Source organism: Lycorma delicatula, chromosome 5 (genome assembly GCF_047948215.1).
Source record: "Lycorma delicatula isolate Av1 chromosome 5, ASM4794821v1, whole genome shotgun sequence".
Lineage (NCBI taxonomy): Eukaryota > Metazoa > Arthropoda > Insecta > Hemiptera > Fulgoridae > Lycorma > Lycorma delicatula.
Window position 1 is genome coordinate 12,004,259 of NC_134459.1, and position 26,821 is coordinate 12,031,079.

At 30.2% G+C, this 26,821-nt stretch overlaps 2 protein-coding genes across 3 annotated transcripts in view; one reads left to right on the top strand and one right to left on the bottom strand.

Annotated features, from left to right (window-relative positions):
* Positions 1 to 479: 479 nt before the first annotated feature.
* On the bottom strand, positions 480 to 22,132 carry Dph5 (diphthine methyl ester synthase). Of its 2 annotated transcripts, XM_075365639.1 has the most exons (5): positions 21,885 to 22,129; positions 14,644 to 14,877; positions 13,558 to 13,678; positions 4,877 to 5,026; positions 480 to 690 (listed from the first exon to the last, which is right to left on the bottom strand). In XM_075365639.1, exons 1-5 carry the CDS (start codon positions 22,017 to 22,019, stop codon positions 506 to 508), a joined length of 825 nt encoding a protein of 274 aa, XP_075221754.1. In that variant the 5' UTR covers positions 22,020 to 22,129; the 3' UTR covers positions 480 to 505. The 2 variants fall into 2 exon arrangements, with proteins under 2 accessions (XP_075221754.1, XP_075221755.1); XM_075365640.1 differs by lacking the exon at positions 4,877 to 5,026 and having other exon boundaries at positions 21,885 to 22,132.
* Positions 22,133 to 23,093: 961 nt separating this feature from the next.
* The window catches only part of LOC142324723 (uncharacterized), a 79,943-nt gene continuing 76,215 nt past the window's right edge, over positions 23,094 to 26,821 (top strand). The window contains exon 1 of the mRNA XM_075365641.1: positions 23,094 to 23,318. The gene's annotated coding sequence lies outside the window, so the exon portion shown is untranslated. The remainder of the gene's footprint in view (positions 23,319 to 26,821) is intronic.

Consider the following 26,821-nt stretch of genomic DNA (forward strand, 5'->3'; position numbering starts at 1 on the left):
ATATGCATAGTGGTCATTTTCTGCCAACATCAAGGTATCTGTGAGTAGCTCTGGTATGTCCTAATTGCAATCGGCACAGGACCACTTCCTCTCGGCAAATTTTTCTGCATGAAGAGACCCATGGTAACCCGTGGCTAAAGGCTTTCCTATTGTAGCATTTACTGAGGCAATAAACTGTTTTATAATCAGCATGCCAACCAAAATGCAGGTGGTATTCAGCCCTACAAGTAACACCTTCATTCTGCCACCAGAGGTAGCAACAGTATAATGAACATCATTATTATCAAGAGAACATTATGACGATATGTATCTTTGTAACTTAGCTGCTTCAACATGCCATAAGAAACAGTGGGGCAGGTAGTGTAAAAGAAGAAATTAATGTTTTTTTCTATTACTTTTCACTAAAATAATTTTACAAAATCAGGAAAAATTATATAAATTAAAAATATATCAAGTATATTTTAATAAAAAACTTGAAATGTACAAGCGTAACATATTTATTTATTTAATTGACAGTAAACTGAGCAATATATTCTTCTTCAAGAGGGTGAAGATGTCCAACAACAACTAATGAATGAAGTGGAGGTCCTAAATCCAAAGTACTCAGTTTTTGCAATGAAGCTGCAACAATCTGTTGAGTACTACTACCAACTCTACAAACACCAGCACATTTACTATCTCCACTCAAACCTATAAAAAAAAATTACAGAAATTAGGTATGATTAGTTTACTTGTTGCATAAGTTTCATTTTTTTAATACATTCATTAAAATTTAATATCACATTATTACAAAATAAATTTGTTTTTTTCCCTTTTTTATTCGCTATGTTGTCTGAAGAAGTTACTATTAACATCCATCCACTGTAGCCAATGATCTTTACACAATCAGATTTGAATGAAATTAATCAATCTAAGGATCTTTATATTCATATATAAAGTTATTGATGTTCCATATTTAGATAATGAATTAAATGAAGATTTATAACATAATTGCATTGTGACTGAAACAAAAAAAAAATAAAATCTAGTTGAAATAACAAAAAGTTACTTTTTCTGCAATGACTTTTTTAAAAAAGTTTTGTTAAATGGCGCTCTTTTTTTGCTTACTTGCTCCAAGTACTTAGAACCAACATGAAAACACATCTAATATAAATAAGATGAATAATTGTAATGATTGTATGGTACTGCTGTTAACATTCATTACACGTATTTTACGTGTAATGAATGTTAACATGCAACTTAGGTAATACAATTTTCAACCAACATGTCATCTAGCTGGTGTAGCTGAATGGATTAAGGCGACAAACAGCCGCATCCCATAGTCAACTGATTCAAACGCCAGCCAGTTGTTTTTTTTTCATTCTTTATTGTACACAAAATGCAGAAAAGTAATAATTTCTTATAAACATCCATACCGTTAATAATTTTAGTTGTTTCATCTTTATTATCACCTTTAACCTCATTAAAAGCAGAGATGCAGATTCTCACGTCGGCTTTATTATTGTAAAATTCAATTAATTGTTTTTATTCTTTCCTTTATTACATACAATACCATACTTTAAACACTTTCCCAGCATCTTGACATAACTTTGTAGTGTTAAAAAACCTGTATTTGTATTGATAATTAGCTTAAAATCGGTGAAAATAACATATGAATAGTTATCTTTTATTTGTTCGTAACATGCATCGATTAATATGCTACTGCGCATGCATAGAAAAACTGTAATTTACATTAAGTAAAGATTAAAGATCAATGCTATTGTAGTATCTATCTAAACCATAATATAAAAAAAAACAACTAATTATGAATGATTGACAGCTGCTGTAGGGAATCCCCTGACGTCATAGACAGTCTATAGTATGTTATAATAAAATACATTTATAACAAACTAAGAATTGTGATGTAGAAGCTGTTTTATCGATAAATTTACTGTATTTTGTGGCTTTATATGAAATTATTTTAGTTTTGCAAATCTGAAGGAACATATACAATAAAGAATCAGATGTTTGTACCCCGTTTTCATTAAAAGTAATAATGACCGACTGACGCAGAATCTCATCATAGTTTTTCTTAAATTTACAAGATGAAGGAGTAGATTTATTGAAAAATTCATAATGAAAAGTGGATTTGAGGTGAATTGACATAAGAAAATTTTTTTTCAGTTTGGCCTTTCAAAATCGGATGAGAATTGGCCTAGGACGCACTGTTTTTGAGATAAGCCCTTTCTTTATATTTATTATATAAATTTACTTTATATTCAGTCTTAGAACAATTTTCATCTTCTGATTTTAAAGCTTTATTGATTATTTTTCTCAAATAAGTTGCTGTCTAATGAATCATAAGCAACTAATTCAATTTCTTCAGATGAGATGCGTCTTAACATTTCAGTATTTAATGTTTCACATATGTAATGGGTTGGTAGAAGACATAACGTATCTATTGGTAGTTTATTGATGTAATTGGACAATTCAAGCAAATTGTTATAGTAATCAGTATTTGTAAAAAGAAATTTTCTAGAATTTAGTTGTTTTAGATTGTCATTGTTCAAATAACCGATTCTAATTCAAGATAGCATTTTTGAATATTCTAAATCGTTTTTTTGTCGCATATTGATAGTCAATTTATTGTAATGGAAAAGATTTTTCCATAAATCAAAGGCACAAAATGATCCTAAGTATCTATTGGTTTCATCTGAAGTAATTTTGATGTAAGTTGGATGATCACGCACTGGTTGAAGTTGCAAAAAATCTCAAAATAATAAAAGTATTGTTGTTTTGTATTAATATTGTTAAGAATGAAAGCTATTATAATTCAAATTATCTATGAAACTAATACCATGTACCTGATGGTCTAGTTGAAAAGATTTTACCAAATGCACTGAAAAAAATTTAACTAAAGTTAAAAAGCAAGACTCAACTCAAGCAGAACAGCAAGAATATACTCAATCTGAAATCATGCGATTGGTTGATTGGATGATGTATCAAGTATAGTCAATAATTAGTCATCTGTTAATAATATTCTTATTTGTATGAAAAGACAACTTCAAAATTCTCATCATCTTCTCACTCAATCTTCATGAATAAAAATCTTTTTTTTTTAATTTTTTTGTAAAAATGTCTTTTCATGTAAGAATACATATTCCAAATATGAACTAAATCGGACCATAAATACAATTTTTCGAAATATCACTACCCTAGCCCCTTAAAGTAGTTCTAATTGTAGAATAAAAATTTATTTCTGTATGAATAAATATTTATTTCTGTTTTATTTATTACTTTTTTAATAAAACTAGTATATCTCTTTTAAATTTTATTATTTCAAGTACGCATTATCAAGTTCTTGTTTGCTACCTAGTACTATCAAGTACTGCTATCTAGCAACACAATTCATAAACAGGTTAGGAGAAAATATCAGGGTTAGACGAACAAAAATTTCACATTTTTAAATTAAAAACAATTATTTCTGCGATGATATGTAGCTTTATTTCATCAAAATTATTATTTTTTTATATTTTAAACAATTTAAAAAATTTTTAAATGTAGATTTGCAAGTTGATCAGAGTAAATAAATAAGTCTTTGGTGTTTCTGGCATCATTCTACCGAACGACTTGATCTGTGCAATCTATTACAGGCATAACTTATTTCTTACCATAAAAATTATTAATAATGTATTAAAGTCAAATTTACTTTAGAATTTTTGAAAAAAACTACAAAATTTCTAACATTTCCATGGCAGTGATTAGAATAAAATCCATACTGCTCTGCATAGAGCAGAACTTCCTCTTAATAATAACTTTTGAATCATTTTAAAATATGCTATATGTAAAAAGTTATAATGTTTATCATGAAACTCATACTTTCCGGCCCATTCCTGTTATGGGAGGAGGGGTTTGAATACGTTATAATTTCTAAAAGATTTGCTTGATATATAAGTAACATTACTTTTGTGTGAAAATGTTAACTTTATAATCTCAAAAGGAATAAAGGTTTTTTTTTTGAAAGGTAGACTCCCTCCTTAAACTTAAATCCATCTCACAAGTTACACATTGCATTTAAAATGTAAAAATTATAATTTTTTGATAGTCCTACTCTTTAGTAGTCTTGAAAAAATAAAAATTAGCCAAAAATGTTGAATTATGACTGTACCTTTATATTTTGTAGACAACTTTAAAAGGTTTTTATTTTTCTTAATTATTACAACCACTTGGGAGACAATTTTGTAAAATATTAATTTTACCAGAATGCTTTCTCTGAATGTGGGAGGGAGGCCCCAAAAAAATATTTATCATACCTTCAAATTTTTAATGTTTAAAATGTTTATTAAACAATAAGTTACTAAAATGTTAAAATGTTTATCCCACTACTACTGAGGAGAACCCAAATTAAAAAAAAAATTAAATTTGGATTTTAATTTACTTAAAATCAATTTTAGTGAATATTATTTTAAAAAAAGCCTGCTGATGTATGAGCTCCCAAATTTTCAAAAAGTCAAAAACATATTTTTTTGAAATTGTAGCTTTATTTTTTGGCTTCAAAAATTAAAAGATTTATATATAATCAAACAAGTAATTTTATATATAATTTTTTGTTTAATCAATAACATTAAAAGTTATTACAAAACATGTGTTTTTTTTTTTTTAAATATTTTAATGAAAAAATAACTGAAGCAGGCTAACTGAACATTTTTGGTTTTTTGCTCAATATTTTGTAAGAATTCATACATTGTATTTTTTCTTTCTCTAGGCTATTGAAATTTTAAACTGTTACTTTCACTGCAGACTCTACGAAGAAGAGATATTGGATCTATTCAGGAAAATAACCACAGCCGCTACTATTCATCAGAAAAATGCATAATCATAGGTTAAAAAAAATTACCATTTACTATAGTAGAATCAGATTCAATTCTCTTTTTTGATATTTCTAAAAGTTGGATTGCTGCTTCTTGAACACTCATAAAACGAGGAGGTTCATAGTCTTTTTTCTTTTTCATTAGACTTTCCAGACTTGGTTCTTTAACTTTTATATCTAAAAAAAAAATATAATTTTAGAATAATGTAAACTAAAAAAAAAAAATCACAATCTCACTGATCTGTTTAAGTAGCTGTCCACCAACCACATCCAGTATTCCAGATTCTAGCAGTTTCTAGAGGAAAAAGTAAGGATGTCCAACTCGCTGAACGAAGTCTCGTAACTAGGATACCAGAAGATCAATAATAATCAATCATTTGAAGTTAACATAGTTAAACAAGCATAACAATTAATTTGGGCTACTAGAATCTGTACATACCTAGAATATTACACAGCTGTTCTGGGCCAAGTACTACAATTAATAACTAATAACTTCACCAAATTCAGGTTCATGACAGAACAATTCCTTTACTAAACCTAAACTGAAGAACAAGAAAATTGTAATTTTGTCATGCATCAATCTTATCATACTCCATATACTATAAAAAGAATCTTAAAATATGATTGGATATAAACAGAAGTTATTTTTTTTAATAAGTTGCAACACACTGTGGAAGAATGAATATAATGCAAATTCATGACGTACAAAGAAAAATACAACACATAATTTGATTTTTTTTAAGTTATGATAATACAAACAAATTGTATGAGACTCGGCTGGTAAATTTTGCACACTAGCATGCTACATGGAGACAAAAGGTACTATCGAGTGGGCACACACAGTTATAACAGTGCACGTTGATTGAATTTTTAACAGCAGAAAATTTGAATCCTACGAATATTTTTCGTTGTTTAAAAGTACTGTTGACAGGAGTACTGTGAATAGGTGGGCATTGAAATTTCGCAAATGTGAAGCTGATAAAGTGACAATTGAGGATGCACCTCACAGCGGACAACCAGTTTCTGTGACTGATGAGAAAAATCGAAAGGAGGTGGACTATTTGTTTCTAAGTGAGCGGCAAATGTAACAAATTCATATTTAGTTAAAGCTGAACATGAGTCTGCATTTAACCAAGATGGGTCACATTTAATTTTCTGTACAATTATTAATTTTTTGTTAAATGTATTTTGTCTGAGCAAAATTTATTCTTCTCTAAGAAAGGGTGGCGATTATTAAATATTTCAAGTGAAGAGATAGCATGAGTGCTAAGATTTCAATGAATAAAATTGCTATTTAATTAAAATAAGTCATAACAAAACAAATCCCACACAATTTTTTATAAGTTAGATTGATGTTTAGGGTCTATATAGCAAATTGTTTTTTTAATTATCTTGCCAAAAAGTGACAGTGAATGTTGCTGTAGTCTTTTATATTTGATAATCTATCCTTGGTATAATATTACAAGAGTTCTTACAACAGTTTATTTATATAAAGTTTTAAATTAATAATTTTATTCTACTTCTTACAATCTGAAGTGTCCAGTGTTCTTCTATATCTGTGGTTCTTAATTATTAACCAGAAGAATATCTTCAATCAAAATAAAAAAAATAAAAAATTATACTAATTGTTTTTAAAGTTTGAAAATTTTATTTGCATTAATTTTTGTCCGTCTGAAATCTTTAACCAAAAATCATCTAAATGAGTGAAACAAAAAACTGTAGCTACAAGATGAAGAATTTAACTAAATTTTTTGAAACATTTTAATCAAAATTGCTAACAATACATTTTAAAATGTATCCTTACCTAATAAAGTATGATAAACATTAAAGTAGTTATGCTATTGTGAGAAAGGAAGTGGAACTTCCTTTGTTCATTAAAATAAAAGAAAATATCTTAAAAAAGATAATAGTCAAAATATTTTCAAATGCATCGTAAAGTTAAAAAAATAAAATTTACTAAAAGGACAGGTAAATTATCTGTTTGCTTCAATTTTGTACAAAATGCAAAAACATGAAAAAAACATACCAAAATATTCATCAACCTACTAAAATTACAATTAAAGTTTCTATAAATCACTGACTTTTTAGGCGTGGTTTACCTGATAAGTAAAATGCTAAAAGAGTAAAATTCAGTCAGTTATCAGAGTGAAATTTTAAAAATTTCACTCATGGGAATCACAATTCTCACACAAGATTTCATCAATACAAAAAAAAAATACATCACGAAAATGACACATCTTCTTTATTTAAACACTAATGTCACTCAATAATGGCCTTATCAAGGATAAATTTATAAGTACAATCATCCTTAATTTCAATTTAAAAAAAATGTGGTAAAAATCAATCACATTGGTCCAGCAGTTCTTAAATCTTAAGGTTATATACAAAACTTATATACAGACATTCTGGTTTATGTATTACGATATTTATAAAAAAACTAATGTTTAAGATATGACTTAGCAACTTTTCTCCAAAATAACAAATTAACAAAAGTTAGATTGAGCCTCCACAAGGTGCATCTAGCTATATCTGGGAAAAATAGGATAGATTTATCCAGTGAACTGAATCCAAACAAACTTAACAGCTTCATTTATCATCAAATCACACCTCACTTAGATCACATCTAGAGTTGTAACTGGCAATCTAGTCCCAGCACAGGTGACCCTGTTGACAGTCAATCATAAAAGATCTTTTAAGGAATACTTTTCCAGCTGAACCAAGCAACACCAGAGTTCAGAGAAGGCAGCATTCGGATACGGTGGGCTGCCACTTAGAAGATAACATGCGATCGGAAGCATTGAAATGCCCTAATGCTACATATATGAACAAGAAAAATACAATGTCCAAAATCAAACCAAAGCAAATCGCCTACATTTCCACATCCAATGTTAACTCACTCATGCAGAACGGTAAACTAAATATAATAACTGGCCTAATGGACCAACAGAAAATTCTCATCATGGGTCTGCAGGAAATAAGAAACACTGACAAGGATGCCATGGAATCTCAAGTATATAGGTTCCACAAAGATATACATGGGAAGAATGATGAAAAATGTTCTACAGTTTGGAACAGGCTTTTTAGTCAGCCAATAATAAACTCCTTACAAAACTTCAAGTCATAAACCTCAAGAATCTCAACACCCACCCTAAAAGCATCTAATAAAAATCTACACTACAATAAATGCTCATGCACCCATTAATAAGAAAAATAACTCTCCAAAAGTCCGTAAAGAAACAGAAAGGTTCTGGGATCTACTCGACATGACTATAAATACCACCTTCAAAAACCATGTTAAACAATTAATTGGAGGCTTCAATAATCAACTGGGCAGAGAAAGAAGATACCACCACATCATTGGAAAATGGCCAGCCCAAAAGAAAACAAACAAAAATGGACAGACTCAATCTCTGCAGAAACCACAACTAATCTTGAAATCCACATACTTCAAGAGGAAACCTCAAAATTCAAATCTGGAAACCCCTCGACTACACTAAAGGAGAATGGCAAGTAGACCAAATCTTCATGGACAAACGCCAACACAAGGAGATCTACAACATAAAAGTCCTCTGAGGAGTAGACACAGGCTGAGATCACTATGAAGCCAGATTAAAATTAAATTTACTCCCCAAAGACAGCAACAAAACCAAGTCTCTAAAACTATGAAAAATGGACCCTACCAACAAATCAAGAATGAAAATTATCAAAACACAACCAAAAAAATAACAATCGTGTATAAACCTGAAGATACAGTAAACAACCTTAAACAAATCACAAAAGAATTAGTGCCAGTAAAATCCTGTAAAAAAATCAATGGTGGAACAACAAATGTGATGAAATAGTGGAGAAAAGACATCAAGCATGGCTATTTGACCAATTCCAAAAATCAGAAACAACCTTCTGAAAAAAAAGAATCACTTGAACCCAAGTAAGTAAAAACACAATACCATAAAGACACACTGAAGTCAATAGAAGAATTCAATAAAACAAAGTCGAGATACTACTACAAAACCATAAAAAAAAAATCAGCTCCAAAAATACCAACCCCCAAACATATTAATAAAGAATGAAAATGATAAGGTGGCCCATAACAATAAAAACAATGTGGAAATCCTAGCTAAATATTTCAACAAAATCCTAAATTGTGAAGAGCTGACAGAACTCCTAAACAACACCACCAGGAAACATCAACCCACCCACCGTCATCAACGATAATTCCCATTAGGGGACTTTCATAGGCCTCAAACGGACATCTTCACATCCATCCTAACATGATTCCCTCAAACTAACCGAAACGGCGAACCCGGCGCCTAGTACAGATTTGACAACACCATTAGTCACTATGAATGCCTCAGAAAACGAACGAGTTTAAAGTTAAATCAGTGTGATACATTCATACCGTCCAAATTATGTTTTATGCAACATAGAAATTCAGATACCCAAATAAGTCGACCAGTTTAAGTCACCCAACAAGGGTAACGCAACCTCATTCTGGTCCGCGCAAAAGCCGGGGACAAACCTTGCATCATCACCCGGTCCCATCATGGTGTCTTGGATATCCAAAAAAGTGTTATAACGAACGTCAAGGCACCTGTACAGTTGATTGACCTCGCGACTAAAGGATATGTCGATATAATGAGGGATGAATTGAAGGAAGAGTTGGCGGAAGAGTACGTAATGCATAGCGATCTAAATAGTGTATCCTTAGCCAAAGTTTTACCATCAGATGTCAATGCAGTCAGTTTCAAAATAAGCGAATATGAGGTGTCGGTGATCCTGTCGAAAAGACGGACGTCGTTATTCTGAACTATTTACGAACAAACCTTTTCGATGAAAAGAAAATAGTCGACGCTAGAGAATCTGTTATCACTAACGCTGGTATACCTAAGAATAACACCGATCTCGCAACAAACTCCTATGTGGATAATATGGAATTACATATACAAAAATTGCTTACTACGACTAAGGGATATATCGATGACACACTATTTAGGTTTTACAAATTTCTATTAAACATTAACGACAACGCTAACAGAAACGTAAATCAACAAACGCTTATGAATGTATTAACCGCTGACAAACATCACCAAAGTGATTCTGCAATCACAGATCTAAGTAGTAAAGATACAAAGGATGTGACAAAAAATATGGTGCATCCTCCAATCACTGATAAGACATTGAAGAATGAGGATGTGAATAAAAATATGATACGTCCTCCGGTCTCGGATACAAAAACAGATAGGATGACAACGAAAGAGGATGATGTGAATAAGAATATGGTACGATTGCCGAACACGGATCCAGTGTAAGATGGTGGAATGTTGTAAACAAGTTCATTGTCTGTCCGACATGGCAAGAGTGAGGAGGTCAAAACGTTCTTCTTCTTCTGTTCGAAAGGGTAAGCTGAGAAGATCTAAACGAATAGCCAGTCTTAAACGAGGCGGTGGACTGTTAACAACTCTAACAGCAGGGGCTGCAGGAGCGTTGGGATCTTATATTGACGATAAAGCATTAAAAGGTGTCAAAAAGGTGGTGAGTACGGTTGTAAACAAAGGGATCGATTTATTACCGATAGAGTTACATATTCCGGGATATCAGTATTGCGGACCGGGAACGAATTTAAAAAAACGATTAAAAAGAGGCGATCCCGGTGTAAACAAGTTGGACGCCGCTTGTAAAGAACACGATATCGCATACGCAACGTACAGCGATATCGAAAGAAGAGCGGCAGCACATCGTAAATTAGCTGATAGCGCTTGGGAAAGAGTTAAAGCTAAGGATTCGAGTATCGCGGAAAAGGCTACGGCATTCGCGGTTACAAACGCGATGAAGTTAAAAGCAAAATTCGGTGGTGGAAGAGTAAGAAGACAGACAAAAAGGAATAATATAAATCGTCTTGTTGAAATGATGAAACGAAAAGCGGGCACTGCAGGGCGGGGATTATACCTTAAGCCCTACCCTTTGACTGGATCGGGGATGGGTGGTAAAAAAAATCGTCGCCGTCGTCGCCTCCAATAAAGGGAATACCAGTGCGACCGCTATCGAATATAGAACTCACGTTGTACGCGAGAAAACTATAGAAGAAAGAAAACGATATTTAGTTACGTTTATTGAATGCAGTGGTTGCCGCTGCAGCCGAGTGGTCTAAGGCGTCAGTCAGTAAGTCGTGTCCCGCCGTGTCTAGGTTCGATCCCTAGCCGACCTGGTTTTTTTTCACTTTAAATATTATTTATTTATTTAATTCAAACCGACCGGTACACAACAGCTGATCAACAGCAGTACCAACCTTTGAATTAATTATTATAAATAATATTCAAAGCGAACACACATTACCAAAGTTGGCTACCCTGCAGAATTTCAAACATGCAGCTCAGGGAAAAGGTTAATTCCCACAGGAAAAAACCAACATGGCGGACGGGACACTAGCGCTCCCCGCGGAAGGGGAGGGCAAAACTGACGCCGCTCTCCTATTTATACAGTACTTATAGATCGCCCGGCTAGGTCGTGCAACCTGCATTGTTTGCCCTTGACCCGGTGTCTGGCATTAAAGCCTTTCACCAAAGCACAAAGAGCACACTTTGCAGGCCTGGTTTTACTAGGACAATTAACTGCTCTGTGACCTGGTCTCTTTTCACGAGCAGAGGTTTGCGTTATATGAAGTCTTTTTCAGTGCTATTTTTGAGCCGGTGGTCGTTTGTGTACCTTCCCCAGTTTCACTACCTTAATGTCTACGAACTGTTACAATGGTTTTGCGCCCTTATTGTTAAGATGATTCATAACCTTTTCACGGAGATTTAGAGTATTTTGGAGCATGATTTGTTCGAGCACCTGCATCATCGCGGCGAAAAGAGTGGCAACAACTCCTGGTCGCAAGTCCCTATTACAAGCAAGGGGGAATGAATTTACCCTTAGTCCTGCTCACGCTTTAAGAACGGGGGCTGTAATCTGAAAAATCAAAACAAACTGTCTTGGTTTTGCTGACTGTTATTAATGAATATAAATCACAAATATTAGAATTTCAAAACATTGCAAATAAAATTGGCCTCAAAATATCATTTGAAAAAAACAGAAATTATGCCCAAAAATCCAATACGATTAGTAAATGTAAACAGTAATTAAATGAAAATAGTAACCCTATTTAAATACCTAGGAAAAATAATAACAAACAACCAAAATAAAAAACCTTGATCCAAATAAGAGGTTAATTTTTGAGCTTTAGCTCAAAAATTAACCTTGTGCACTTACAATAAAAAATGCTCATCAATAAATGCAAAAATAAGATTACAACACAGAAGCCACTTATGCAACACAAACATTCTTCCACTTGAATGAACAATCAAAAACTCCTAATAATTGAAAGAAGTGGCAGAACATGCATCAGTAAAAAGTACCAGAAAGACGGGTAGTGGAGGATTGTGCCCACCAAAGTCATGTACATAGGGCTAGAACCCATCACTGATACGATGGTTAAGAGGAAACTGGGATTCTTTGAAAATATCACGAGGATGCAAGATTCACGACTTCTGAAAGAGCTAATACAGTATAACCTCGACTCAAAAAACACCAAGACAGGATGCAGATGGATCAGAGAAATAGGAGAGGATTTACAGGAGATTAGCCTCACATCAGAAAACATCACAGATAAGATAAAATTAAACAAGAAAATCAAGAACAAAAATACTCGCTTCACACTCATAAGAAAAAACTCACAACACAAACATTTTCAACACTAGAAAGAGCACAAAGTTTGGAACATATGAAAAAGTACTTGGAGGAACACAAGGCCCAAACAGTCCCATCAAAGAGACTTGGATAACGGACTGAGTAAAGTGATCCTATGTGGTCATAAAAGATAATAATATTAATAATAATTAGTTATTACTAACTACTCTTTTCTCCTTTACATGCATTTATTTTTTTGTGTAAAACAATCACCCCAATACATAAACTAATAAAGCGACGATAAGGAATAACCAGTTCAATAAGTAAAAGCAGATAAATATCACTATGGGAGCAGAGAATTAGGTTTACATGAAGAAAGATATCTTAGTACAAAATATCTTATTTAAAAAAAATTTATACATTTAAAAAAAATTTAAATATAATACTAGACTCAGTTTGGTATAACATATAAATAAATTACCAACATCATCAGATAAGAGAAGAAATACACAACTTAGTTTTTTTATTACTGTTTTTCGTTTTTTCTAAATCATTTCTGCATGTAAAGTTTCTTCTTAATTTATATTATTTAAATCACAATCTTTTAATTTTCTAGTAGGTTATGGATTAAATACAAAAGTAGAACTGGACTTCAATTCAGATACAAATTTTTCAAAATGTTCTTGGTGAAAAAGTAAAACTGCACTTGGTGTAGAGTAAGTAGAACTGCATACCATCTATTGTAGTTTGACAAATGTATCCATTAAAAGTTTCATATTGTTCTTAATATAAGATTCATTTACAGAGTATAACATCTAAACAAGTAATAAACCTATATTAAAACTAATTAAGTTAAACAAATACAGATTATTGTTCCCTTCTCCTAAAATTCACATACTAATAAAAAAACAATTATACTCTAAATTGTAAGTGATAACCTACTCTAAAAACAAAATCAAATTCTGAAAGAAAATCACTAGCTAAATAATAAACAGAAAAATGAAGGATTTAACATTTAAAACTTATTTATTTAATGGTTAACTTACCTAACAAACAAAGTGTATGAAGTCCTCTATTTAAATTGCCCAAAATTTTATCATAAAAGCTATCCGGCTGCCACGTGTCAGTCCAGTAAGGAATGGATACAGTTTCACCAAAATTATATAACTGGAATTTAAATAAAGATATGGAGAAGTCAATTATATAATAAAAAAATTAGAGTCAATACATACACTAAGAACAGTAATATAAGATGAAATAAAATATATTTATTTCTCAATTACATTCAAAAAATATATAATAAAATATAAATACATGAGATTAGTACATCAAAAATGCAAAGCCTGGGTATGGGTAAATATATATTTTTTTAAATTTCGTAATAAAAAAACTTAAAAAGATTGCAAGCAACATACAATAAAAAACTATTATCTAGATATATACTCAAATTTATTCATTTGCATCAAACTATGCTTACATTAGTCTACATAACTTAATATAGACATTTTATGTACATTCAAGTGAAAACCATTAATAATAAACCAACTTGCCATAGTTTTAACCAAATAAATTTATACTTCTTCCTAGTTATTGTTAAAAGTTAAGGCTGCTGTGTCACTTACAACAAAATGAAAACCTCTTCAAGTACAATTTTTGGTACATTAATAATCTTTGTCAAAACAGCACACCAAGAACTGACTGAACCAATCATTCCCCATATCCTAACAACTATTTTGAATTTTTACAGATATAATATTTATCTCCTTCATAATACAATGTGTACAGAAAGAATATAAGGGTTTAAAGTTATTTAACATTTCTGAACTTGACTTACAGTAACGAATCACAAATATAATGAAAGAGTTACTCTTATAGTTTTTACTTACATGTATTCAATGTGAGCACCTTTTGTCACACATCCAACCGATATGCGAGTTCATTCCATACTTTACCCAGCATGTGGAGTAATGGAATCTTCAACCATACTATGCCTATTTACAAAATGTAACTAATACTCAATGATATTAGGTTTCAATTTGCAAATATACACAGGCATTGTTGAAAATTTAATAAATTTTTATTTATTAAAATCATAAAATCATTAAAATCTAAAAAAACAATATACTACTTACTTGCAATCCAGTACAGCCCACAGCATTCATGATAGATGCATTATGTATAATTTCACAAGGAATACCGGCTTCTCGAGCACGCAGTGAAAGATCAGTATGAGTGGTTGCACTGAATGGATCTCCAACAACAAGAAATGCAACATCATCTTTATCAGCATTCTGAAGGATTTCATGGGCACTTTGTTCAACAAGTTCTCTATCCGCTAAAATTAACTCACAACCATAATATCTCTCCTGAAATTCATGCCAATAGTATCAAAATATTATAACTTACACTTTAAAATAATCCTAATATATTCTGCACATATTCAGCAAGACAAGAAACTATATAAAAAGAAAATTTCTGAATACAATGAAACCTACTCTGTGGAAATTTTGGTACAGAATTTCTTCCTCATCTGTACAATTTTCGTAGAATATAAATTGGCCTGCAATTGAACTAAAACTAAACCTCACAGAAGGGTGGTTATAGCATACAATTATGGATTCAGCTCCAATACGTTTCACGTTAAGATAAATTAATCAAAAGGATTATGGGCATAAAATAGAAGCAGATAATAAAAGTCGAAAATGTGAACAGCGGCCCAATAATCAACCAATTTAATAGTTAAGACAAGGTTAGTGAGTAGGTTAGCAAAATTTTTACTTTTTAACAATTTATTTTTTTTCTAGTCATAAAATCAATTTTTGATTAATATGTTTTTTTAGACAAGACAATTTGCTATCTCCATTCTCCACTCATAACTTGACAAACCTGCCTAAATCATTTTCCAAATGAAAAATAAATCAATATACCATTTCCTAAAACTTTAAACTTCCAGCAGGACAGGTTAATTTTGAAAGTCTAATCCAAACTTTCCACAAAGTTATACAAATTTACTTATTTTAAATTTAAATGACAAAGTAACCTAATTTTTAATTGAAAGGAAAGTCTGGATTTACTGTCATTTTGGGTAACACCTAATATTTATATGCTGACAACTAATTCTTTACATCTTGAATGTAATATATTTTGAATTAGAAGGTAATCAATCATTAGCTATGATTTTTACTATATAATTTATTAATTATTACGTGAATTATAATAAATGACTCTCATTTGAAATTATGAAGTTATTCATCATATAGAAAAGTAATGTGGTAAGCATGAAAGATTTGTACAAAACTGGGTACTTACGTATTAACGCCACCGCAGCTACAGCTTTATTTAAATACAAAGTAATCAATCGGATTTCGATGGAAAATGGGCTGATATAGAGTTTAACATAGATTCAAAACAGTCTCTTTATTAATTTTAATAAATGGTTATTTATTTTATAAATATAATTTAACCAAACTTAACCTATGCTCGCTAACCTTGACTAATTAACAGGAATGTTTTGATTATTTAAATAATAAATAATTGCTGAATTCATTAAATAAATACTCAAAAAATTATGGTGTTAATTAGTCAAGGTTTATGACATAACAATGTGTTGTTATGGTCATGTTAATCATCAATAAACAAGAAAAAACAGTTACCCTACAGAAGTTTTTAAATTTTAACATTTTTTTTGTTTTAATAATGATGAAATTTTATCCTTTTTCTTAATGATTGAGAGGGGAAAAGTCAATTATGACACAAACGGTAGTATTCAAATAACTAACTGTATATTTCTCTATTCTAATGAAAATGACTAAGATACAGCATCAAAAAAGGCGCCAGTAAAATGCCTTTCATCCAAGCTAGATCCCTTAAGTTACACACAGAACCCTCACCAAATGTTTTGTATTTCAGTACTGTAAAAATGGATTTTATTTTTAGACTAAATGATTGGCTATTATATACAATTACTGATTCAGTCTAAAAATTGACCAATTTAATATTTAAGGTTAATTAGACAAGGTTAGTGAACAAAGTAAGCATTAGGTTATGTTTGCTGGTATTGTACGAAGTTCAGAAACTCATATAAAAGATTTCATTATAGTAATTTAATAGTGGTAATTTAATTTTATAGTAATTTAATTTCTTCATAATCGACACCTGAAATCGGCTGACCAAATTTCAATGAAGTATACTTAATAATGAATAGTAAATGTTAGATACAGATTACATGAAAATGGAAAAATTAAAACACAAAGAGTATTGATATAAATTCAAAGCATTACTCCTCTCCACTACAGGAATATGTACTCTTCTGATTTTTCATTTTAAAATCTTTGTAAGTCAAAAATTACAATAGTGATACTTTTTATATATTTCCAATCAATCTTGGTGAAAACAACATATGCCAAGATTATTATTGACTTTTGATATGAATCACCTTTCTAAATAATTACAAAAAGTATATCCTCATATGCTATACCTCAATATATATAAACAATAATAAAATTATAAAATCAAGTCCACTAAATGCAGTACAATAAAATGTAAAAGACACTTAACAATTGCAGCATTTTCAAAGTCAATTATTTGTTAGCAGTTAAAATTATTTTCTACACAAAAAATATCTTAATACAGTGCTTTCATTTACTACTAAAACCTCTATCTCACAGCACGGTACAACACTGAGTCTCAATGATATGCCATGGTATTGGATACAGGTTTTAATATTGAGTGACAAAGCAACTATATGCAGATATTTTTTATGTGTAATATATAATTTTAACTGCTTAAGATAAAGTATTGACTTTGAAAACGCTACAATTGGTGTTTCTTACTTTTTAATGTATTTTATTTGGTTTTGATTTTACAATTGTTTAAATTATAATTTAATGTGGCGGCAGTGAAACAAATAAATATATATTTTTTATTTATTTTATTAGATCAACCAAAGTACAAAATAAATAAAGTAGGATAACTTACCTTATTTCACTATATATACAGGCACGCTTTCATGATTTACTTGCATCATTAGCTGCATTATATATTCATATAAAATTACTTGACAAACTTTGTAAAATATAACATATGAATTTATTTATTTTATTTAAAACCTTTAATCTTTTAATTTTAAACTTTTAGTCAGTTAAATTAAAAATTAAACAAAATTTAAAAATATGAAAAATTAATTAAAATTATCATTAAACATTAAATTGCAAATTATAAGAATGATATTGTTAAGCATATTATGGTAGATACCGAAATAAATGTAATAAATCAAATCCTAATGATAAAGAAGTTTTATGTTTTAAGTTTAATTGTAAACCTTTTATTAATTATAATAAAAAAATAATTTACAATCTTAAAAATTAAATTAAATATAATAATATCATTTTGAAATCAGATAAAACTAATATGTCGGTCATCATGTATTCCGATAAATATAAAAATTTGATGGAACAATATATAATGGAGAATGATTTCAAGGGAATAAAGGACCCTACTAAAAAATTTCTAAGAATCAATAAAAGTTTAATAATAAAATAACGTAACATTTTCAATTATAAAAATAATTCAACATACCACACTAGGATGTACCCTTATAAACCAATTGCACCTATATTAATTGGATTACCAAAAATACACAAACTGAGTATATACCTATGCAACCTTTAATTTACTTCAAAACTGCTCCTTCTTAACTGTCTCTAAAATAATTGATAAAATACTTAGAAACAAAATAAATTTAGGTAACGAATATAATATAAAAATGAATACGAATTAGTAAATAAATTAAAAGACTTAAAAATTGGTGATAAAACTGGGATGGTTAGCTATAATATTTACCTGTGGTCACACAAAATTAGTACTTACATGGTAAATAAAGCAATTAATTATACAAAGTATAATGAAAATAAAAGTAAATTAAACAAAGAAATAGGTATTGTAAAACAAATTGCCTTATATAATGGTTATGACAGTTCTTTAGTAGATAATATATATAATAAACAATGTCAAAAATGAAAAAAAATACACATTTAATAACATTAAAAAGCACACAAAAAGCTGACAATGTATATTTAAAATACGTATATACTGATAAAATAGTTAAACATATTAAAAAGGTTTATGATGATAAACCTTAAAGGTTAATGATGATAATAAATTTAAACCTGCGTACCAGTCAAATAACCACATAAAAAGTAATTAACATAATGATTCATCTGATTTATGTAATTAGAGTGGTATTTATAAAATTTAATGTAATGATTGCGATCATATTTATATAGGAAAGACCATTAGATCATTTAAGGCTAGATTCTTGGAACAGTTTAGAAATCATAAAAAAGGTAAATTAAGTTTTTCTAATGTACCTGATCATCTGATTAAGAATAAACATACATACAAATCTGATATTAGGAAAATTTTTAAATATTAGATATTAAAAAATATAATATGAATACAAATAGTAAGGGATTAGACATTTTAGAAAGATACTATATATATAAATAAACATAAAAATAAATTTAATATGATCAACCTTCAGACAAAATATGAGGATGACTGTATTTTGAAAGCTGCAGTAGATGGTGGTACCATATACTGCATTACTTTTATAATGATGTATAATTTAATATATTTCAATCAGTACAGTAAAATAAGTTCAGTTAAATGGGTAACATGCATAACTGCTTTACTTAAAATTATTTTTATTTGATTTTGATTTTAATTTTATTTTATGCCTTGACGTCATATTTTTACATAAAAAAAAAGGTTTTGCAATTTAATTTTTAATGTTAATTTCAATTATTCTTTCATGTTTTTAAATTTAACTTAATAAAAGTTTAAAATAGAAAGATTAAGAGTTTCAAATTTTAAATAAAATAAATAAATGCATTAATACATTTTACAGTTTGTAATGTAATTTGAGATGAATGTATAATGCAGCTGATTAAGCTAGTAAATCGTGAAAACAATCCTGCATATATAGTATAATAAGTTAAGCCATCCTACTTTTATTCTGTACTTTGGGTGATCTAATAAAATAGATATATTTGCATATAGTAGAGAGAAATATGAAATCATTTCTTAAAAGAAACGATTTAAAAAAAAAAAAAAAAATATATATGTATATATATATATCGGCATTTGAAGCTTTGAGTTCAAGGAATAAGTCTTTGAAGAAGAAAGGGTTATACAGTTGGAAAGACGATCTTGAAAGAGATCAATGCAATCAAATATCGATAAAGAGCAATATCAAAGTCAAGAAAGAAAGACAAAAACGTTAGTAAGGAAAGCTAAACAGGAATCTTGTGATGGGTATATTGCCAGCACAGAACATGATCTTCATGGTACTTATAATTTTATGAAGCATTTCAATACAGATGTATGAGATTCGGCAGGAATTCACACTATTGATGTTGAGAAATGGTTGGAATATTGTCAGCAATATTGGTCAACAGACATAGAGGTTCATCCAATTGATGATCCATGGATACTCATACCTGTCATAGACAATATAGGCCTTAAGGAATTGCAAACGGCTCTTGCTTGTAGTCATAAGAAAGCGCCAGGGATGGACAACTTGAACATGAAATTTTTTAAATATGCACCACAGGAATTACATGTCTGGTTACAAAGTTTCTTTAGCTTATACTGGAAACAGAGAAGGAAGCAATGGAGGGACACCCACCGGCTTGGTCTAGTGGTGAACGCGTCTGCCCAAATCAGCTGATTTGGTAGTCGAGAGTTCCAGTGTTCTAGTCTTAGTAAAGTCAGTTATTTTACACAGATTTGAATACTAGATCGTGGATACCGGTGGTGTTCTTTGGTGGTTGGGTTTCAATTAACCACACATCTCAGGAGTGGTCGAACTGATACTGTGCACATCTGCAGTATTTATATAATCCTTATTAATTGTGAAAAGGCCTTCGACAAAGTATTGAGAGGTAAATTATGGAATACAATGGTGGAAAGAGCCATTATATTCATTCTATTTATTATAACAAATTATTGAAAACTTTATACTGGGATGCAAGAGTAGCAGTTAGATTGTAAAATGGAAAGGTTGAACATGGCCATAAGACAAGGATGTGGAATTTCACCTATATTGTTTGATATTTATTTAGATGAAACCATCAGAGAATGTAAAAATAAGTTAAGAATTTTAAAATTTGACAATGATATTTATCAGAATAACTTTGTAATGACACTTTTGTTTGCTGATGATCAAGTTATTATATCCAACAGAGAAGATTATCTACAGCGTGCTTTGTTTGAATTCAATGACAGTCAAAGAATATAATTTTAATATCTCGCTGGGTAAAATGGTTTCCATGGCCTTTTCTGTATTAAATTTGCTGCAATGTAAATTAGTAATGGAGGATAAAATCATTGACCAAGTGAATGAATTTAAATTTCTGGGTTGCAGTATATCACCTTTTGTAGAAACAGATGAAAAAAAATAAGATAGAAAAGTTTAATAAAATGTGTGGTATTATTAGAACATTGTATGGCAGAGTGAGAAATGATAAAACTTTATAAAATCACAGCTGTTCCAGCAGGTCAGTACGGTAGTGAAACATGGGTTTTGACATCAGATAAAAGCACATTTCAGGCTGCTGAAATGCGTTTTCTTAGATCTGTATATGAATTACCCAAAGGGATAGAAAGCAAAATGGTGAAGTGCGACAAGCAAGAGCTGAATATTTTCAACTCGAATGATAAAATTATTGAATATAGAAATGATTGGAAACAACATGTGGATGAAATGGATAATTGTTGTTTTCCCAAGAAGATAATTCAATGCAGACCAGTGGGATATAGGAATATTGGAAGACCCAAGAAGAGATGAGAAAAAAATTGACAAAGTTTGCAACAGATCAAACGGCCTATGACTTAAAGTGGATGATGATGATATGTGCCTTAATATATAAAAATATATCTTCAATATCCAATATACATACACACACACACATCAATATATATAACTTTTGTATATCCTCAATGTAGTAAAATAACAAATTAAGCTACATATTATAAAGAGTTAAAATAATGCTATATTACAACTGTACACGACGCAATTTTTTTTCTAATCATCTAGTGACTCAGAAGTGGAATTTAAATCTGTACATTTCTCAATGAAATCTTGTCTTACATTCGAACACCGATGTTCGGTAGACTTCAACAAACATTTGTTCAATTTTTTGCCATTATAATACAAACAAGTAGGGTTAACTAGTACATTACTATGTATATGTCAATACAATGTAAAGTTAAATATAATTAAATAATTCAGTTACAAAACGGATAATATTTCCTGAAAGGAATTTAACTACTCCCATCCTCAAAAACATTAAAGAATTACTCACTTCCTTACCAGAGCTTCTTTGCCCACTGTTAGTATCGAGGTGTATGCTTCTAAATAAACCCGTTTTGATTTCCTAACGGTTTCTAAACCTTTCACAGTAATATCTTTTACATCCCCCAATCCTAAACCAATAATATAAAACATTATTGTAAAACAAAAATATAGTTCTAAATTGTTAAAAACTCAACTTAATCTCAAACTAGTTAACATTTGTCTCTCATCACAAACTTAAAAGGAAGCTCCTTATGAGGAAAACGAGCGATTCAATTTTTTCCCGTTAGAGGGCACAATGCCTCTAAAAGTTTTACAAACATCTATATTTTTTAATAGTATTTAATAACTTTCTGTAACAACTGAAATAAAAATTGTACGTCGAATAAAATTTAGTGATCTCACTAATCTCATATTCTTCTTTTAAATTTCTAATCTTAGGATATCAAGGAATACTATGTTTTCATGTACAAAAGTAGTGTACTGCAAAGCAAATAAAATCTTGTTACTTTTTAGCACGTAAAATAGATTTAACAGTCACATTTCCTTTCCAGAAGAAAAAAATTCTCAGAACCAACGAATTTAAGTGTAAAAACAATAAACCATATTTCGTTGTAATCTATGTTATCTTAAACCGGTTAATACGATCGAATTAAAGAAAAATTAAATACCACTTCTCCACAACCTAAATGCAAAGAAAACGTTTACCTTAGCGTTTTTTACTATAGAAATATTCAATTCTCTTAGTCAATATAACAAGAGGAACGAATAACATTTCCTCTCTTTCAAACGGCTATTTCGTATCGGTAGCATATTTATTAGAGCTATTCATATTTTAAATAAAAACGTTTAAAAGTGTATTGTGTACACTTAAAAAAAAAACAACTTAAAAAAATTGACACAAAAAATAATAGTAATTGTTCAATTCATTTTAAACTTATCTAAGTCAATAGTTGGTAAGTTTTTGGTAGTTTTCAAATTGGCATTGACTTATAAAAGTCAAAATCATATTTCATTAAAAATGAAAATTAAGTATTATTTATATGTATGTAAATACACTTTTGCAGATAATCGAATTTAAATTAAAAAATAGTTTAATTGATATCTTTCTTTATTCTACATTATGCGTGATATTGATCTATTAACAAAGTAATGACGTAATATATTGTTAATATTTATTGTTGGCAAAGTTTTGTGACAATTTTATGAAAACATCAAATGTTTACATCATCACAGATTAATTTATTACGGTCTAAAATTTTTAGACGTTTTCTCTGCGAATCATCTGAACTTAAGTCATAGAGGCTGTGGTTGTTTATTAACGGTTTTAAAAACTTTCAAACTTCGTAACGTTCCAGCTTACGTACGTGTCCGTGATTTTCTTATTAAACAAACCAAATAGTTTTACATCTCTGTATAAGCGTGTATCTCGTAACTGAAAATGTATTTTTGGTAAGTATATTGAAAAGTTGGCCCTTCGTAATTAAACGTTTGTTTGTATATCATAACCTCTTTTCCAAACATGGTAGAACTTGATGGCGGTAATGATACTGATGAGTTAATTTCTTTCTTTGTGGTGTTTTGTTTAAAAAAATGTGTAATGTTTAAAATCGTTGAATTTAATTTTATAAAATAAGTGAAAAAAGTTTTTGATTTCTGCTGCAGTTAATTCGGTTGTGGATTATTACCTGTTAGTATATGCCCTTTTGTGTTTGGCTACTTTTCTTTAATTTAGTAAATTGAATTTCTGTTGTGTAAATGTTGACGTGCTTCAAATTAGTTTCGTCATATGGTTTCTTTATATGGTGTGGAGCCACACATAACTACTGAAGTATGGTTATAGTTTTGATGGAACTAAATTCCTTATTAGATATGTGTATTATAGTCATCGTTGCCTGTAGCTGTTAATCTTTATTGGATATTAAAACATTAACATGTGGTGACAAGCAGTGAACTTTGTGTGTCGTTTATTAATAATATGTGAATGATGACCCCTGTAAAAAGAACCAAACAAGCTGAACAAAACTATTCATGAAACTTAACACTAAAAGGCAATTTTATTTCTATATCCAGATGATATTAAATGTGTTGGGTTATTTTATTTTTATTTATATATAAATAAAATGTAATTCAATCTTAGCAACGATTTGTCCGCATTCTCTTTTCTAGCACTTTTATTCTTCAATTTGAGATCATTAAAGTTAAATTAGAGTGTAAATTTATAAAATTTAAATAAAAAAAAAAAATTATAAATTTTTATTCTATTTTAATTTGAATGATCTCAAATTGAAGAATAACTTTTCCTGAGAATGATCGAATGACCAAAAGTGGTAGGAAAGAGAATGCGGATGAATTGTTGTTTAGGTTGAATTTAATTTTATTTATTTATAAATATTATATAACATGCCATGCTTAAAAAAATTATTTTATTTTTGTTACACAGTTAAAACTTTTTGCCTACATCCATTGAAGGTTAATTTCTTTGGACAGAGACAAGTACCACCATTAATAACACTGGGGAACAAAGAAGAATTTTTTTTTGTCTTGGGAAGAAAAATATGTGGTTCTGATAGTATTTTTTCTCCTGAATTCAAATATGATATCAGTTTTTCCCCATCATGCAAGATTTAGATAGATTGGCATATATAATTTCAAACATTTTAATACTTTCTGCAATCTTGACTACACAATCTCCAAACATTTGACACATAGAAAGTAAGAAACGATGATTTTCTGCTATATTTCGCCTGTGGAGCATCCCTCTTGATGGTCCAACAATAATCGGCCAGCATATTAGGATTCCATTTGCCTTGATACCTCTTTTCCATAGCTCAAATCTCCTAATGAAAGTATTCCATGTGCTCACCAAGATTTTCTGGGAAGAAATCTAGGTGCGAGAGCAGGAAGGACATTTTAAGGACATATTACAATCCAAATTTTTATAAGATCGTTGACAGTATCACTGTAATTTTCCACCTTTTGATTTCCCAAACAAATTGAGTAATATTTTTGAATGCTTGCCAAGCTGCTTTCTCCAGTGGATTCAATAGTTCCTCAAACTTCATTAAAAAATCAAACTGCATTAGTGATTGTACTTGTGGATCCACAAATATTCCCTCTTTAATTTTTACATCACTAATTTTAGGAAACTTCTGTTTTAAGTACATGAAACCAGGAATATTGTCCATGGCCTTTGCAAAATTCTTCATTAATCGTAGTTTGATGTGTAACGAAGATGGATACACATTTTTAGGATTACACAATGGGTCATGTCTCACAGTTTTCTGTTCAGGAATGAGTGATTCGCATTTAGGCTATTCTTTTCTAATGAAATGATTTCTCTGCCTCTACTATCCCATTCACACAAAAAAACAACAATACTTTGTGTAACCAAGCTGCAGATCAAAAATAAATGCAATTACCTGTAAATCACCACATATAGTCCATTCATACACTGCATATTGAAGCTTTTCCAATATAAATTTGTAGTTTTAATATTAGCAGAGTTTTAATACATACTACTTTGTTTTTTCATACTAGCAGAGTGAGCTACACGTACTGATGGGAATTTATTGCCATTATGCAGAAGCACAGCTTTTAAACTGACTTTAGAGGAATCAATGAACAAGCACCATTCTGTTTGGTTATGTTCATTAGAATGTGTTTCCATAAGAGAAGAAATGTCATTACAAAACACTAACCCATTTTCTTCAGAAAAGTGGTCTTTAAATTCAAAATGACGATTATGATAAGTACATATCTTTGTATTCTTTTGAAGAAGATTCCATCCTTTTAACCAAGAAGCAATCATTTCAGATTGTTTTTTTAGATAACTTTAACTCTTGTTTAAGATCATTAAGATTTTCTCGAGTCAGTAAATGAGGCTCAGATGAACTGCTTTGTTCAAAAGTTCTGTTTTTTTTCTTCCTTACCTCAATCAGACTTTGAGCTCTCTTCATCTAATGTTACTGTTTTGGAGACTTTGGTATGGGCAGTTCTTCACAGTGTGGAACTGGTCTCATTGCAGAGTGCAAGTTAGTGTACATCACTGGATGTTTTGATTTTGATATTATCCCTTTAATATTTGTAAGCAGAAATAACAGTCAGAAGAGTGATCTTTGGGCTCCCTCCAAATCACAGGGATAGCAAATGTCAAGTGCCATTTTTCTATGTAGTGAGAAGCCTAGAACACGATAAACAACAGATATGTGGGATCCAGGCCCTTATTTGGTCCCTGACTTTATTCCCAAAATAAATTTCTTATCATTTTTACTAATGGAGTAAGGTTTCACCTTTGGGACTAGAGCGTCACTTCACCACATACCTAACAAAAATTGTTAGGATGATTTAAACAAACTAGGCATTTTGTAACTGACTAATTAAAAGAAATAAAGTTGTAAATATGTAATACACAATAATTCAGACATACAAAGCATTCACAATGATGTGTTTACTGGTTCACTACTACACCTCACAACTGGTATCATTCTGATGAATGTGTGTGCTACACTAAATCATGTTTATACATGTCTGAATTTTTTTTTTTTTTTTTAACCTCTGGGACCACCGTTAGGTACTACTTCAGAGGATGAGATGAATGAGAATTTTTGTAGCATATGAAAATGCCATGCCTGACCAGGATTCGAACCTGAGACCTCTGGATGAGGTGAGGGACTGAGACGCTACCGCTCTCGCCACAGAGGTCAGCACATGCCTGAACCTGCACAACAGTAGCAGTGCTACCCTTTGAGTTAGCTCATTTGGTTCCATCATATTTACAATGCTCTAGGAGCTTTTAGTTGACAGTGGACAAATGGATGAAAAAAATGTTTTAAAAAATTGAAATAACAAAAAAAAACTGTGGGTAATGGAGAAATTCTGAATTTATATTTGAAAACAGGATAAAAAAATTGCATTAAGTACACCTATTGGTACTCGTGAGACAAAAATCATGT